The sequence below is a fragment of the Carassius auratus genome, chromosome 5, assembly GCF_003368295.1.
Source record: "Carassius auratus strain Wakin chromosome 5, ASM336829v1, whole genome shotgun sequence".
In the NCBI taxonomy this organism is placed as follows: Eukaryota; Metazoa; Chordata; class Actinopteri; order Cypriniformes; family Cyprinidae; genus Carassius; species Carassius auratus.
Window position 1 is genome coordinate 27,234,013 of NC_039247.1, and position 17,720 is coordinate 27,251,732.

Here is a 17,720-nt window from a genome sequence, read left to right on the forward strand (position 1 = left end):
GCTATGAAGTGGGCTATATAAATGCAAATTGTATTGGAGATCTAGAAGAGGTCTTGGAAAGAGAGTCATATGTAAATGTCCCATAAGAGCAAAGCGCTGCGCCCGAGCCAATTACCGAAGGAGAATGCCAGCGCCTCGTGGTAAATCATGGCGAACAAGGTGAGAACTCTGGAAATTGAATAGTGAGGTGGTGCGTTTTGACTTATTGTAAATGCAAGAAAGATGCACAGGTGCAAAACTACAGGCTGAAATGAGCCTAGGACTGAGGTAGTTTTTTTGTGGCACAGAGGCCTGTGATACAGGGAAACTCTTCTTACTGATCACTATTTCCAGTATAAGTGGATAAAAGAGGACTAAACTTGATTGCTCATTTAACTCATATAACGTGCTGTGTGCTGTTGTGTATGAAAATGCTTTTCTGCCCATCAATGTGGCTGCAGCATAATAATAGTGAATGCTGAGAAAGGTTTCCATCTAGTGTTCATCATAAAGAACTGCATATTCGTTCAAAGAAACTGACTACTCACTACTCACAAGACAAACACAAAGAGGCACTAATAGTTCTAAATTACACTTGTTTATTACCAAAAAAACACCAGTAAATTGTCAGACAGAGACTGTCATCATCAGTGACCGGATGAGATCATTAGTGTGAAAACCTGGGCTATAAAAACTTCTCTATAAATAAATACTGTACTTGAGCATCCCATCAATAAAAAAAAATCCCAGCTGGTGCTTGCCATTGACCATTTTACGAACAGGAGAACCTGTTCCTGCTAATAAATGCATTACAACATAGGATACAGGGTCTTTGCAGCAGCAGCACTGAGTCAAGATTAAATTCAAACTCTGGTCAGTCATTTCTTCCTGGTGGGAATGTTCCTGCAGAGCCACACCATCCCGTCCTACAGCAGACAGAGAGCATGTCTACATCAGTGTCTCTCACATGAACACTGTGTGTGTGTGTGGTATTCAGCTGAATCATACAGTAAGTTTTTTGAAAACAATAAATGCCTGTAGATTTTATGCGAGGGTTAGGGGATAGAAAATACAGTTTTTACAGTAGAAAAACCATTATGGAATTAACCCATAATCATAGGAAAAGCAGTGTGTGTGTGTGTGTGTGTGTGTGTACCTGGACTCCCTCTGCAGTGAGAGCGGAGCAGGGCTGGATCTGCCATATCCGGTCTCGTATGGTGTGCAGGTTCAGGCTCTCTGCGTTCTCTGCCGCTGTCGCCGCCATCATCATGTCCTGCTTGTTTGCAAAGATTAACAGGGGCACCATGCTCAGTTTCTCTTCATCTAGCAGCTCTGCCAACTCCTGATGATGGTGGGCAATTCAAACACACACACACACACACACAGAGTGAAGTGTGTTTAGTGAGGTTGGGTTTTCAAGAAGAAAAGTGGCAACATTATTAGACTGGCTGATGGTCTACTGACAACATCTGTCTATTGCCTAAAAATCTTTTCATATTCAGTGAAATGTAAAGGACAGCTTCCGGCTGATATATAATACAGACGGTGATGAACGTCTCACCTGTGCTGTTTCATCAAAGCGTTTTCTGTCTGAGCTGTCAATCACGAAAATCTGTAATAAATTAACAGTGGTTAGTGTAATCTCATCTGTTTTTATGAAGTTAACAATTGCTGATAGAAATAATCCTGGATCAAATCAAATTCACATGAAACCACATTTGTAACCCATTTACTTCTGTAGTGTCATGGACGTACCACGGCATAAAGCCCACCGTCTGAGTGTCCATCATCGTCCAATAAATCTTCTAACCCAAATCTATGCTCACTTCATATTTAAGTGTAGATTAAGGACCGCTCAGACATATTTTGTTTTAAAGCAGAAATAAGCTTTTCTGTATATGTGCAAGACTTTCATCAGCCACCACAACACGGAAATAACTACAAGTATAATAAACAGTGAAACTATCTGTGCAACAAAACAGTGTACACAATTATGACACTACATTAAAGTAATATGATTAGAAATGCCAGTTTGTAATATTGAGCATCATAACTGAATGAAGTTGGAGCAAGAGATAACTTTTTGATAAGGAATTATAAAGAAAAACAGTGCTTTCTTTACAGGAATATCACTGATGAATCATTCACAACATAAACACAAATAAACCAATGTCAATGCTGATTTCATGTTGACCTTAACAATAATGAGGAAAACTGTAATTATACAAAGCAAAACGTTTCCAAAATACTCTCCAAATACAACATCAGAGACATTTAATGAACTATAAACACCAGGAGATCTGTGTTCTCAAAGTAGTTCCTCCAGTAAGGTCTGATCTTCCGCTGTCCACCGATATCCCAGACATTTAGTTTGAACCCTTGAGACTGGACACTCTTTATGTTGAAGCCCTGTTTAGAAAGACATCACCATGTTGAGAGCGAATGACACTGCAGAGGTTTGGTCAGAAAAGGTATTGCTGTGATCTATGTGTGACTGACCTGTGTAGGTGTAATGTGGCTGATGTCTTCTGATGCCAGCTGCTTCAGTATGGTGGTCTTGCCTGCATTGTCCAAACCCAACAGGAGGATTCGAACCTCCTGCTCAGGAGAGTTCTTCAGTCTCCTTAAGACCGACAGCAGGCCCTGACACACACAGTGTTTTTTTAGGACTTTCCATAGACATGATTTTTATATTGTACGAACTTTATATTCTATCCTCGAAGCCTAACCCTAACCATAAACAGAACCCTTGGGCTTCAGAAAACTTTCTGCCTTTTTACATTTAAAAAAAAAACAAACTATAAAATATATCAAGGCGACCAACCAACCAAACAAAAGGTATCTAGTAAAATTTTTTGTGTTTTTGTAATTAATATCTGGCCAACACACTTATATTAAAACAGCATCAGTCATCAGTTCACAGCTCCAGGAGGGAATGACTTAGGTAATAAACCGATCACTTAAACTATAATGCTGGAACTGAGATAGCACTATACTTAAGGTAAAAACACCAGGCTTCATTTATCAACAGTGCGTAATGTGTGTGTAATAACAGTGTGTGGGATCTACAAGCACAAGTGTGTGTATACAAGCACAACCCTGAGCATGCTTACACAGAGCATCTAGTGGTAGAATAGCGATACTACAAAGTGTGTTTCCTGTGTTCCTTGATTGCAAATAGCCTAAGCCTACTCAATTAATAAATATATATATATATATATATACACCTTTATATATATACACACACAGTTACAGACCAAAAGTTTGGACACACCTTCTCATTCAAAGAGTTTTCTTTATTTTCATGACTATGTAAATTGTAGATTCACACTGAAGGCATCAAGGGCTATTTGACCAAGAAGGAGAGTGATGGGGTGCTGCGCGAGATGACCTGGCCTCCACAGTCACCGGACCTGAACCCAATCGAGATGGTTTAGGGGTGAGCTGGACCACAGACTGAAGGTAAAAGGGCCAACAAGTGCTAAGCATCTCTCGGGGAACTCCTTCAAGACTGTTGGAAGACCATTTCAGGTGACTACCTCTTGAAGCTCATCAAGAGAATGCCAAGAGTGTGCAAAGCAGTAATCAAAGCAAAAGGTGGCTACTTTGAAGAACCAAGAATATGACATATTTTCAGTTGTTTCACAGTTTTTTGTTATGTATATAATTCCACATGTGTTGATTCATAGTTTTGATGCCTTCAGTGTGAATCTACAATTTTCATAGTGAAACTCTTTGAATGAGAAGGTGTGTCCAAACTTTTGGTCTGTACTGTATACATATATATATAAAATCTACATATACAGCCTTGAAAACCATTCATATAAAAGTGGAAGTGGGTAAATAATGAAATTATCATAGGACTCTGAGCTCATCCATGAAAGGTGGAAATGATGCTGTTACAACTCCCGATATTAAGCCATACCCGGTCTCCCCTAAATATGTGGCGCATCACAATTGTGTTCTAAATAGCAAACTCATGTTTTTAGAAAATATTGAGTAAATGATGATCGTTCCTGTGAACTTGCCTTCGTCTGATGGCGTTAGAACATAGATGGTAATTACAGAGACACGCTTGTTAATCTAACAGTCCAGTGGCTGGTTTGAACAGGTCCGATACCAATAACATTGTAGAACCTCAGTACAGACAGCTGTATTTAAAAGATAGAATTTGAAGGAAACTGTAAGATTTGAACGTTTCGTTTAAAAAATGTTTTGTTATTGACACGGTGAGTAAGTTATTTGAGATATGGCCTATCTCTTTCCATTTAAATATAACTTCCTAAAATATATGTTCACCTTATAGGCAAAATTTCAAACATTTTAGTTGTTTAAAACAGTTTAAGATACTATTTGGCAAGTGGAAAAAAAATTAGAACAACTCTGAACACTTAATTTAAAATCCTGTGAAGATTTATACATGAGGCCCCAGAATGTTTGTGGATGAAGCTAGATGACATACAGCAAAAACTACTGGGCATGCGCACATCAATGTAGCCTAATTTCGCACACTGTAAAAAAATAATTACTACTTTTGCATCATTGTAAGGGATAGCTTTAGGTTTGGGGTGTAGGCGTTAATTAAAACTCAATCTAATAAGTAGAAAATTAAATTAATGGTTAGCTTCCGGTTTTGCTGTATCTCTTCTAGCCACAACCAATTTCTGTCTGGTCATCATGAGCAGAGGAGCTTTTTCTGATCCTGAACCAATCACACAAGACTGTGTTCCGATGAGCTAATTAGCTGCTTTGAATGGGATTGACACAGATTAACACAGAGCTCCACGTGCTGCTAACCAAAATAAACCTCAAGACAGTTTCTGTGCCATATGTACAGTAAACACTCAACACACTACATTCATATGATCTAATATATAACGTTACCTTTATTTAAATGAGAACAGTGAAACATCGAAGTTCTGTTAAAGGCTCGTATCGCTTATTTTGCTTAATAGATGCGTAGGCTATATGGATTTACATTTTTTAATAACTCCTTACAAATACTTAAAAACAACAAAAAAAACAATTTTCTAATTGTAGCGCGTTATAATAAACCGTTAAGCGCTTTTTAAGGCATCTTCAAACATCGAATAGCTAGTGTTCAATATAAACCGATAGAAAACGTGTTTTAAAAAAGATCAAACCGAGAGAAAACTTAAGCAATCAGACTGTTCACATATAAATGAAATGTATGTGTGTGTGAGAGAGAGAGAGCATATGAGATATCAGCCGAGATACTCACCATTCCTCAGTGCGCGCTCCTGTTGTCTCACAGAACGCGCGATTGATGTCATTCGGTTGACGTCAGGGGATAATAAAGCCTCACTGCCACGTTACATTCAAACTATCTTAAAATATGCAAAATGTCCACATTGAATAAAAACGTTCTGTTCGTATATGTATTAGTTTTTATCATTTTTGTGGTTTTTAACTATGATGTTCAGTAGAGAATTTACAAATTTATAATGTATTTGATTTGCTGTTGTAGGAAATAAGCATATACTTTTAAAAAATATAATAGACCGATTAATATAACGATACTCACGCATAGTCACGTACTTAGATGTAATGCGAAACAGCAGAGGATGTGTTTCAGTATTCGGTTTCAGTGTCGCTTTTACTGCTGTTATTGTTTTGGCTGAATGTGATGCTGCTGCCCTCTGTATGTGGATCACATTAAATCACATTCATTAACACAGACATGTCGCGCGGACAGTCATCTCGTCTGTTCAACTGAAGCTTTATGATTCCGCTCGAGTTTGGAAAGAAAAACGCAGCACGATGCTACAGAAGCTGCTGGGCTCCGTGGTGGGGCTTCTCTGTACAGGGACGTGTTTAGTTCAGGTAAGCCGGCGGCGCGTCCTTTGAGGCGGCGAGTGTTGAACTCGAGCTCCGGGATCAGCACGGAGCGAGGCCTCGATAAACAACTCCGATAAAGCCATAAAACCAGCATCGTGTAACAATGGTTATAAACACCTTATGTCCTTTCTTACGGGACATATTTAAAACCAATATTAACATTTTACATTTTAAAGTCACAGACATTCGGGACATGAAAAGATAAAACTGGTGTTTATTATTATTGTTTTGTACTTTAGTGTTTGTGATTATGCGGTGTCTGCAGTGTTTTGCAGTATGTCTGTAGGGTGTTTAGTTAGTTCGCCGGCTTTGTGTCTTTGTGAGGTTTCGGTTTGACTCGTACCGATTGTTTTTAAAGGTTATCGTGTAGGTAAAATGTCCAGCGCCCATCATAGTTCACAAGCAAACAAAGACTCACCTGTCCAACAGGCAACACAGTGTTTCCTTATACAGTATTATATTAGAGTACCCAATTTAGTAAATTTTATATTATTATATATAATGTTTCATATTTATTGTTTGATTTCAACTACACTTGCATTACTTTGTCTCTATAATTTTTAGACTAATATGGGCTTTTTGACACAGAAATCTGATTTTGACTGGTGAGTCTGGTTTTCAAAGATGAATTTGCCTTTGTGCTCATAATAAAGGAGCCACACTCTTTCTCCGAGTGTTGAGAGTGTTTACTGTCAGTCCTCCAACACAAACGCTGATGTAAAGCCTGGAGTGTGCATGATGAAGAGCTCAGATCTGTGCTGTTGTCTTTCACTCAATGCTTGTGTTTGTTTGACAGGGGAAGGAGTTTTGTTTCGGCGTGAACAATGAACAGTACCGCTGTGAAATGGGCTACTGTTGTGGTGAGACCGAGTGCTGCACATACTATTACGAGCTCTGGTGTAAGTGCAGCACACACACACAAACACCCACCCATCCATCCGTATGTGGTTCAGGCTCACACGCATGACAGTACAATGCTATGAGCTGTTTGGTCCACCAGCCTGAGCATGTTCACTTCATATTTCAGCTCAAAATCAAAAGGAATAAAATTAGATTGAAAAACTTAATGAAAACAAAGCTTGTTTTCTGGCTCATTTTTTGCATTGAGACATTGAAACTATATTTAAATACATTTTCCTCTGTATTCTCATTATGGTAATTCATGACATCATTGATAAAGCTAAGGTAACTCCCTCATGAACCTTCAGCACTCATACATCCCGATAGAAGAGAACTGAATGTCACTAGGAATCAGGGACTTCTCACTGTACTCATCTAGCAACACCATAACACTGTGGATGCTGTCAGATCCAAAATTATTGACTTGGTTTTATGAGACCAGAATATGGATTCCCAGAAAGTCAATATTTTGTAAATATTGGCTTTCGGAAAAAGTTGTGCTTTGGCTACACTCTGAAACCCGAAGTTGAGTATACTCAAAACATTTTAGGAAACTTATTTCCCTCAAAATATTTGAGTAAGCAATATCTTTTTTTTTTTAATTAGTAGAGCTTAGAATTGTTCTCAGTCCCTCCTTATTCATCATAATGATAATGATAAACCGCTTGTCTAGAATAAAAATCACCTTCACTCAAAACATTTTAGTTACAGTATCTAACAAAAGTGAGTACACCCCTCACATTTCAGCAACCACATTGGCTCAAGGGACAATACTATAGAAATTAAACTTGGATTTATTTTGTAATAGTCAATGTGCTGCTTTTATAGCAGTATAGATTTACTGTCCTCTGAAAATAACTTAACATACAGCCATTATTGTCAGTAAAGCTGGCAACAAAAGTGAGTACACCCTAAGTGAACATGTCAAAACAGTGTGAGCACCATTGTTATCTAACGCTGCCCTAATCCTCCTGGGCATGGAATTCACCAGAGCTGCACAGGTTGTTGCTCGGATCCTCTTCCACTCCTCCATAGTGACATCACGGAGCTGCTGAGTGTTAGTGCTTCTCCACCTTTCGCTCAATAGGGTTCAGATCTGGAGACATACTTGGCCACACCGTCACCTTCATCTTCAGGTTCCTCAGCAAGGCAGTTGTCATCTTAGGTAATGTTAGATAATGTTTTCCAACATTATCATGTTGGAAAACTGCCCTTATTCCCAGTTTCTGAAGGAAGGGGATCATGCTCTGCTTCAGAATGTCACAGTATATGTTGGAATCCATGTTTCCCTCAATGAAGCACAGCTCCCCAGCACCAACCGCACTCATTTAGCCCCAGACCATGATGCTACCACCACCATGTTTGACTAAAGGCAAGTCACAATTTTCTTGGTACTCCTCACCAGGGTGTCGCCATACATGCTGGACACCATCTGAGCCAAACAAGTTTATCTCAGTCTCATCAGACCACAGGACATGGTTCCAGTAATCCATGCTCTTGGACAGGTTATCTTCAACGAACTCTTTGCAGGCTTTCTTGTGATCCAGCTTCAGCAGGGGCTTCCTTCTGGGATGACAGCCATGCAAACTGACTAGTTGCAATGTGTGTCCTATGGTCAGAGAACTGACAAGCTGACCTTCCACTTCTGCAACCTCTAAAGCCATGCTGGCAGCACTCATGCATCTGATTTATGAAGCGAGCTTCTGCACCTGTAGCACAGCACAAAGACTCAACTTCTTTGATCGACCCCTGCAAGGTCTGTTCCAAGTGAAACCCATTTTGGAAAAACTCTGTATGACCCTGGGCACTATACTGTAATTCAGTTTCAGGGTGTTACAGATCTTCCTATAGCCTAGGCCATCTTTGTTGAGATCAACAATTCTAATTCTCAGATATGTAACCCCTCTCTCCTGGGTCCTCACCGCCACTCCTCGCTCCGAGTGGGCCTCGAACCGCACTAACAAGGAGGCTAAATGAGTGCAGCCACTAGCGTCTGTTGCCAGGGCATCTCTTGAGATTGGGGAGTGAGGTTTACCTGCACAGCACCTACTCGCTGGCCTCCGTTACACTCACCCACCTAAACCTCACTCTCATCCGGGTCACGGCACCAATCTAACCCCTCTCGAACCCAGGTTCAGCATGGGATACAGACGCACACTGACAAGGAGGCTTAATGACCGCAGCCACTAGTATTTGTCGCTAGTGCATCTCTTGAAATCGGGGAGTGAGGTTTACCTGCACAGCAACTACTCGCTGGCTTCCGTTACAGATACTCAGAGAGTTCTTTGCCATGAGGTGCCATGTATGAGATAATTGTTCCCCAAAGCACCACATTTTACATAATACAAGATACACAAATTTGTATGGTCCTGTCAAGAAGACAAAAACATGAACATGATGAATAGGACATGCAGCATTGTTGTCACATAGGGTGTACTCACTTTTGTAACCAGCTATATTGACAATAATGGCTGTATGTTAAGTTATTTTCAGAGGGTAGTAAATCTATACTGCTATACAAGGAGCACACTGACTACTCTAAAATATATCCAAGTTAAATTTTTTATAGTATTGTCCCTTGAGAAGAAATACTAAAATGGTTGATAAAATGTGAGGGGTGTACTTACTTTTGTGAGATGGTGTAAGTGCTAGTAGCAACACCCGCTAGGACATGCTAACATAGCTACCTTAAATACTCTACCTTGCACATAAATAGTCAAAACAACATGCAGTGTATATATAGTCTTAACATTTAGCTGTCCATCCTCAACCTAACCACAGGCTCTACTCTTCACCACAGCGATAACACTACAGAAACCTCTGTAAATGCTAACACAACATTAAATACTAACTTAAGTATCCCCATGTTAATCTAGTGCAAAAACACAATTACACTTAATTTCAACATTTATTTTCCTTATAGTCTGATGCAAAGTATGCTGGAAACTAGAAAACTCAATCATTTTAATTTAAGCTTACTACAAATAAATCTTCTATTCACATAACATTTGTTTTTCAGTTAAGTTCAATTAACTTTCCTTATTATTTGAGTGGAATCAGCTCACTAAATTTAATTCATTTCACTGTTCAGTTTTACACTAGGTAGTTCTGGTGTGGATAAACATGTCACTTCTGCAGGCTGCATCTTACTCGGTTAGATAAAGTGTCACCCTTTTCATAGCGTTTGCCGGCTCTGAGACACAGAGCTTAAAGTGAACTCCTGATTATTCAAATATACAATATAGTCCAATGTTTTTGAATTGCTGTTTTACCTTTGTATATTTTTACACTTGATTTTCAAACTGTGATTTGGTGGTGTTCTTGTAGCATTGTCCTCTTTTGTGCTAAGAAATAAATCTACAGTCAGTTCTCTCTCAATTGGTCCCATTGTTGTCACCATTAAGCCTAAATATGGCTATATGTCACTTTTAAAGGGGACATCGGATGCCTTTTTTCCACAAGTTGGTACGATTTTTAGGGTCTTATTAAAATGTCTGCAACATACTTTGGTTAAAATTCCTCAGTATCTGTGTTAAACAGCACCCTTTAAAATAAAAAAAAAAACAGCTCTTTTCACAGGGAGCAGTTTCGGTGCATGTTTCTTTAAATGCTAATTATATCTGCTCACCCCGCCCCTTTCTTATGTGGAAGAGGAAAGGTGATTTGTAAATAATCAAAAAATGTAAAGTGTGAGACTTATCCATGTTGTGATAACTGAGGAGAAACCATTATATCCTGCTCCCAGCCATATTTGCAGAGGCATCCGAAAAAATTCTGCACGTTCAAAGTCTAGTGTGAGCGCCCCTTGATTCTGATCCAAAACTGCTTGTGACTACAACTGTTTGAGTACGGAGAAAATGTCAGACAGCGTACAACTGGCTGAGGGGCAGAGCTATGCTAACATGGGCCAGTCCATCAGTGGTTGTGGGTGGTGCCTGAGCAATATAACATCATATTACTCAGAAAATTAAAACGCTTGATTAATGTTTTGTTGGGGGATTAAAAAAAAGTAGTGAGTGGACTTTTGACATTGTAGGGTGGTTGTGTCCACACACTGCTAAGACACATTATGTGCAAACCCAATGTAAAAGTGATTTTTGCATCCGATATCCCCTTTAATTGTCAATAAATTGCTTATCTTTAACAGTTTTGGTCCAACATATTTACCTGTTGATCAAAAATTGCCTTAAACTTACACCAGATTTAGTTAGTTTGTTTTATTTAGTAACTTTCAGAATGGTGTACTCATTTTTGTACAACAACATTTTCTGCTGGATCATCATATCTGTAAAGAGCTCTAACATGTCTTCTAGGTAAAGAGTAATTGCTGAATTAAAGTTTCAGAGGGGTGTGCTCATTTATGCACTGTACATATATATCTGTACGGAAACATAATTTCTGTAAATACTAAAATTGCTTTTGGGCTGAAAATGATTATCAACCATTTATTTGTTGAATCAGGTGAATTACTGATATTAAACATTTGATTGAGTCTCTTAAAGACATGAAGAGCCACCTGTCAGTCATCTAGAGATGCGATCGGATTGTTGGCATTGATCAAATGACTGATATTTAGAGCAGTGTGACGGTATGCAAGGACTGATGGTGATGATGGTGTGTGTCTGTAGGGTTCTGGTTGGTGTGGACCCTCATCATCATGCTGAGCTGCTGCTGTGCATACAGACACCGGCGCGTCAAGATGCGCCTGCAGCAGGAGCAGAGACAGAGGGAGATCAGTCTGATGGCATATCAGGGTGCCTCCAGCTCCTTCGTCACTCCTCCTCCTCTCAACCTACGTGAGTACCGTCTTCACACCACACCATCACGGATGCCTGATTTGCGCTAGGGCTGCACAAATAATTGAAATTAAATTGCAAAGGCAATAAATCACGATTACACAGAAGGTGCGATTTTCATGCGTACCTCTCAGTGAAGCACAGTTCTGTGATCAGTAGTAAAATCTCCATCTGAAGGCCAGAGGGCGATCTCGTGCTGAAAATCCAAATATGCCCAGAAGAAGAAATCCAGGAAATGAATCCAGGAAACAAAAAATGTTGATTCAACATTACTAATAAACACACGACTACGGGAATATATGGTTTATCTGAGTTCTTCTTATGATTTTCATCATCATAAAGTATATCTATAATGAAATGCTAATCGACGTTATCACTGCTTAGAATTCAATCAAATATTTTAATTATTCTGTTTGAGAAGCCACATCATCTCACAGAAGGTATTATTTCAAACACTTGACTGAAGTAATGAAGGGAGTTTGGAGTAAAAAATGTTATTAAATGTGGGATTTGTCACATGCTCTCAGATGGAGCAGCATTTGCTACTCAGAGTTGTAGTTCACGGAGGAGATACGCAATTTTAGAGAAATCATCAGAAAATACAGTAAAATGTTGGTTTCGCTTGACATGCACTGGCCAGGGTGTTCAGATATCTTTAGCTTATAGTGCAAACCTTGAGAAGGTCATGCTGTGAATTAAGGGACTCATTCACGCACACATTAAAATGAGCCTTTACTTTGGGGACAAGTTCTCGCTATTAACTAGTTACTTATTAGAATGCATATTACTAGCATATTGGCTGTTTGTTGGTACTTATAAAGTACATATTAATGCCTTACTCTGCATGACCATATTTTAGATCCCCTAATCCTACTTCATGCCTAAATTTAACAACTGTCTTACTAACTGTTTAAAAAGCAGCAAATTAGGAGATTGAGGCAAAAGTTAATAATTAAAATTTGACCTTAAAATAACATAACCTCATTTACTCATCTCTATGCTTTTTGTTCTTCCATGACACAAAAGTTCTCAAAGATGTTCACAAAGGTGATGTTCTCAGCTAAATATAATGTAATATTAGCCAGTATGACTCAAAAGCTGCTATATTTCAGTGAAGGCAAATGTGAACTTTTATCAGTTGTCATTAAAAACAAATGTACATTCAGAAGAGTCGGATCCATATTCAGCCTAGTTCATCAGTCCTCCGTAATACCAACCAGTTTAAGCTGCGGTCGGTAACTTTTGACGCTCTAGCGGTTAATAAACAGAACAGCTTGCGTCTTGCGGAAGAACATCGTAGCCGGAACTACTTCTCTCTGTTTATGTCTATGAAGAATCGCAAAGGTACTGGGTTACTCCGCCGCGGTACCCCCGAAGCAATCTAAAATAGTCCGAATATAAACACTTATTATAGGTGTACCCTAGTGATTCAGGACAAGCTAAAACACGGTTTGGAAAATGGATGGTGTACTCGCTTGTTACGTTCATTTTTCTACATTTTGAACATAAACAAAGTTATGGACCGCAGCTCTGATTGGTTGTTTTTTACCGGGAGCGGATGACTTTCTGCAAATGGCAATAGGAGCACTGGGAGGAGCCAGAGGAGCTTGATTTTTTTTTTTTCACAGATTATCTGTCTCATATTCTACTGTCAGGACATAATGACAGGTTTAATAAATATGTAAAAAATATTTTTTTACAAAAGTTCCCTACAGCACCTTTAACTGCATTCACTCTAGCTAGTCAGACACATGGAGACACTCGTCCAGCTTCCACTAATATGCTCCTGTCATCTGTTTGGTAATGGGGCTGTAATGTGCTTCACGTCACCTCTGAAACGAGCGCAGCAGCTGTGTCTGTTATTTTGGTCAAGTTGAGCAACACTCTGACACGTTTGTGTCCTTCACTTTCAGGGTTCTGGACAGACTGTAAGCTACCCGACTATGAGGAGGTGATCGCCCATCCGCCCACGCCCCCTCCGCCCTACTCAGAGTCACCCCCTGACGTCCCAGTGCTCGCCAGCAGGACGGAAGCGGCCGTGGTCCTGGAGCCGCCTGTGCCTGAGACGGCTGTGGAAGTGGACGAGGACGAGGAGCCCAATGGGCGGCGCAGACATGTGACGGGCGACTCGGGCATCGAGGTGTGTGTGTGCCAGCTGGACGAGGGTTCGGGGCCCGAGGAGGAATCGCTGTGTCAGGGAGCCGACGGCGGCTGCTGCTCCGAGTGTGAAACCCTTGCCAGCAAAGAGCTCTCGGCCGAACCCGCTGCCACCACCGACCGCCAGGTGTGACAGCCCGTCAGTATCAGGAATGAGGGAGTTTGTGACAGACTTTTTCTACAGTCTTGACTGCGTCGTGTTTGTCCGTTTCCCAGCATCCCTCTCGCTTTCTTCTAACAGACTGAGCGATTGATCCACACAACTGTTTGTTTCTCACAGCTGCACCGAGACTTCAGCCCAGAGCGAGACACACACACACACACAGATCGACACATATGTCTCCTCCCGCAGGAGACACGCACGCACTGTCTCAAACACACAGGGTGGCACATGTTCTTTTTTATGATGTTTGTGTGCTGAGGAATCCCATGAGAGCCGGTCGAGCAGATAAAAACACAGTCAGCTGATCGTCTCGTGTGTGTGTATCTCATCGTGGCCTTACCTGTTTCATACACTGCTGTAAACAAGCTTGTGTTGATCTGGATGTGGCGTCCCGTGTTTGTGTGTGACCTGCTGCAGTCACATGATTTATGATCTATGATTTATGTTTATTGGTGAAGCACAGATATGATCAGAAGATGCCACAAAAGGCGGCGATGAGTGTCATGTCGTAGAGGAAGACTGACGTTTACCTGCATTAAGGGCTAAAATTAAGATCAGAATGTTTCATTTGGTATTCTGATGTCAGTCGTGTTTGTTTCCGTGAATGCTTGTCTCTGTCAACCCTCTGAACATGGCTGCAAACCCTGTTTTGTTTCCTGTTGCACTGAAGGACGCTGTCATCCTCTCAAAATTCTTTAACTCCATCCCAATTCTCACAAAGTTTACAGATTCTGTGCCTTTCCTGGTGTAGATCTAGATGAACTAACTAACTAGGCTATGCAAAAAATGAGGACTCTCTTTTGTGAGCTGCATTAGCGCGGCGGCATCTGTTTAGCAATACCGTTCATGTTCACGTGATTCAAACAACTCCTTTTCTCTATAATCAAATCAAATAAGTTCATGTTCATTTCTTCACCGGACACTCATTACTGTGTCTGTCCTGTCATAGAGTTTGTTTCCCTTAGTTTGTGTACTTACTCTGTTCACAATGCCTCGTTTCTTATGGATTGATCACCATTTACAGGTGAAATCTGAGGCGTTTTGGATCATTTCAGGTTTCAGATTTTGTTTTGAGCACGCTTGTGTCAATCACATTACATAGGTGCTCTCAAACATAAAGCCTTTGACATTGAGCAGCTCCAAGTCTGTTGTCAAATGTGTGTTTATAATACAGACATTTAATACCAAGCCAAATCACAGCGCAAATCTGCATCATGGCACAGTTCTATAAGCATGAGCTGTTGACTTCATACTCCTTTATAATAGTAGTGCTCAGCTTAAGTGTGTAATGCATTTTAAGGCCAATTCACAGCGTACAAATAAACGGCAACAAACACGTTTTTGAGGGGTTTTGTCTGATCCGTGTGTTCCCCTTTTGGGGTTTATTTTCGTCTGAGTGAACATATTCAATCAGCATTTGTCAGTGTCTGTTGCTAAAGTGTAAACATGACAGTTATTTTTCATAAACTTCTAAATCACACGGGCAACTTTTTTATTGGTGTTTGTCTGTGCGGTGTGAATTGGCCTATACTTGACTCATCTGACAGTCCGTGAGGTTTTCTAATAGTAACTAGTGATGATGATGATGATTTCTGCCAAATAGCAGCTGATTTGGAAATGCTCACAGATCTCCAGACACGTTTGTGGTTCCAGCACTGAAAGCTGTGTGGCATTTCTACTGTCGGTTCTTTAGTAAGACGTCTGCTGTGTCTCTATAGTCATTTGTATTTTATTTTTGTAATAAAAGTAATAAACCAGCTTTGGCACTGAGCCGTCCCTGTGTGTTTTTGATGTTCATCTGCTCACATCATTATGTTTGACTGAGACAACATACTGTACTGATGATGACTAATAGAAATCTGTAGTGTGGAAATAAATCTGCAGGCAATTCTTGACCAACTTGGTACTAATATCTGGGGGGGTAAAATCACTTGCAGAACTCCTGCTGATAGAGTACAATCTTCATATTTACAGTAACAGATTGTCACATTAAAAGTTGTGCTTATGAGCCTTAGCTACAGCAATTGCTGTCACTATGTCCTCCATATCCTTTGTATGTTCCATTCAATTGTTGAGTTTAAACTGAAATTAGTGCCACTGCTGACAGCCTCTCTTGACCTGAGGAATGGTTTTTTTTTTTTCAGCTTTGCTAGTTTTATTAGTTGACAACTATGTTAAATCAACCAATTTAATGCAGAAGAGCTAAATAAATTGGTAAAGTAAATGTAATAAAACCCTACATTTTTAAAGCCTTTTTCGATAGATTTTTTTGGCTCTGCCATTCATGAAAAATACATTTTCTCCTGGTGGAAAACAAAGAGTTAAGATGAAAATGATGAAATTACCATTATATCCAGTAGATGGAAGCAGAGGATCACCCATTAGCTCAGTTGCCTTTTTATCTACCTATTTTTGTTCATGTCTTGCTTTTGGATTTATTATAAAATATGAAGTATAGCAAGTACAGGAAGTCACAAAGTTTCATGCCCAATATGCTCAGACACCAACAATGCAAAATCATTTAAACACTTATCTAGTTAACTACAAATTAAGTTAATTATTAATAGTATAATAATTAAATAATGCCTTAAATATTTTGACTTTTAATTATTTAATTTAAAAATTAGATTGTTCAAACATTGCAAAAAAGGACACATCAAAGAAGAGCTTTAAGTGATATTTACCTGTAGAAGCTGCTAAAGGCAACACAGACTTGTTGCTGCCTTAGTTTTGTTACTCTGAATTTAATATGCATCACTTAAAGCACAGCTCTGTTTTGACATTGGCTCGTCAGATAGTTCATTCCATCTATTGCTACAGGTATCACCGTTAATCGCGGATCAAGTTTGGCAGATTCACTAACACCCTAACCCTGTTCACAAATCTGTCTAAATCTGTGTTAGTGAGCACTTCTCCTTTAATGAGATAAGATACTAATTAGACATCATGATTATTGCACAGGTGTGCCTTAGGCTGCATTATCACGCTGCAACATGAGGTGATGGTTGTGGATGAATGGCAAAACAATGGACCTCAGGATCTCGTCACAGTATCGCTGTGCATTCAAAATGCCATCAATAAAATGCAACTGTGTTCGTTTTCTATATCATACGCCTGCCCCTACTAAAAACCCCACCGTCACCATGAGCCACTCGATCCACAACGTTGACATCAGCAAACCGCTCACCCACACATGACGCCATACACACTGTCTGCCATCTGACCTGTACAGTGAAAACCAGGATTCATCCGTGAAGAGAACACCTTTCCAAAGTGCCAGACACCATTGAATGTGAGCATTTGCCTACTAAAGTCAGTTAGGATGATGAACTGCAGTCAGGTTGAGACTCAGATGAGGATGACAAGCATGCAGATGAGCTTCCCTGATATAGTTTCTGACAGTTTGTGCAGAAATTCTTTGGTTATGCAAACCAGTTGTTGCAGCATCTGTCCGGGTGGCTGGTCTCAGATGATCTTGGAGGTGAAGATGCTGGATGTGGAGCTCCTGGGCTGCCTTTATGAGGCCGGTTTAATGTACTGCCAAATTCTCTGAAATGCCTTTGGAGACAGCTTATGGTAGAGGAATGAACATTCAATTCAATGGCAAAAGCTCTAGTGGACATTCATGCAGTCAGCATGCCAAATGCACGCTCCCTCAAAACTTGCGACATCTGTGGCAATGTGTTGTGTGATAAAACTGGACATTTTAGAGTGGCCTTTTATTGTGGCCAGCCTACCTGTTCAATTATCATGCTGTCTAATCAGCATCTTGATATGCTACACCTGAGAGGTGGATGGATTATCTCAGCAAAGAAGTGCTCACTAACACAGATTTAGGCAGATTTGTGAACAATATTTGAGAAATA

The 17,720-nt window shown here is 40.0% G+C and overlaps 2 protein-coding genes across 4 annotated transcripts; one reads left to right on the forward strand and one right to left on the reverse strand.

Annotated features, from left to right (window-relative positions):
- Positions 1-558: 558 nt before the first annotated feature.
- LOC113084433 (ADP-ribosylation factor-like protein 3) lies at positions 559-5,664 on the reverse strand. 3 transcript variants are annotated; one of them, XM_026254841.1, is made up of 7 exons: positions 5,525-5,664; positions 5,222-5,327; positions 2,479-2,622; positions 2,272-2,388; positions 1,541-1,591; positions 1,136-1,321; positions 559-905 (listed from the first exon to the last, which is right to left on the reverse strand). In XM_026254841.1, the coding sequence occupies exons 2-7, from the start codon at positions 5,222-5,224 to the stop codon at positions 858-860; spliced, it is 549 nt and encodes a 182-aa protein (XP_026110626.1). In that variant the 5' UTR covers positions 5,225-5,327; positions 5,525-5,664; the 3' UTR covers positions 559-857. The 3 variants fall into 3 exon arrangements, with proteins under 3 accessions (XP_026110626.1, XP_026110621.1, XP_026110620.1); XM_026254836.1 differs by having other exon boundaries at positions 763-905; positions 5,539-5,633; XM_026254835.1 differs by having other exon boundaries at positions 763-905; positions 5,222-5,323; positions 5,525-5,614.
- wbp1 (WW domain binding protein 1) lies at positions 5,625-15,624 on the forward strand. Its single transcript, XM_026254834.1, has 4 exons — positions 5,625-5,823; positions 6,635-6,737; positions 11,367-11,534; positions 13,448-15,624. The coding sequence occupies exons 1-4, from the start codon at positions 5,761-5,763 to the stop codon at positions 13,822-13,824; spliced, it is 711 nt and encodes a 236-aa protein (XP_026110619.1). The 5' UTR covers positions 5,625-5,760; the 3' UTR covers positions 13,825-15,624.
- The last annotated feature ends 2,096 nt before the right edge of the window (positions 15,625-17,720 follow it).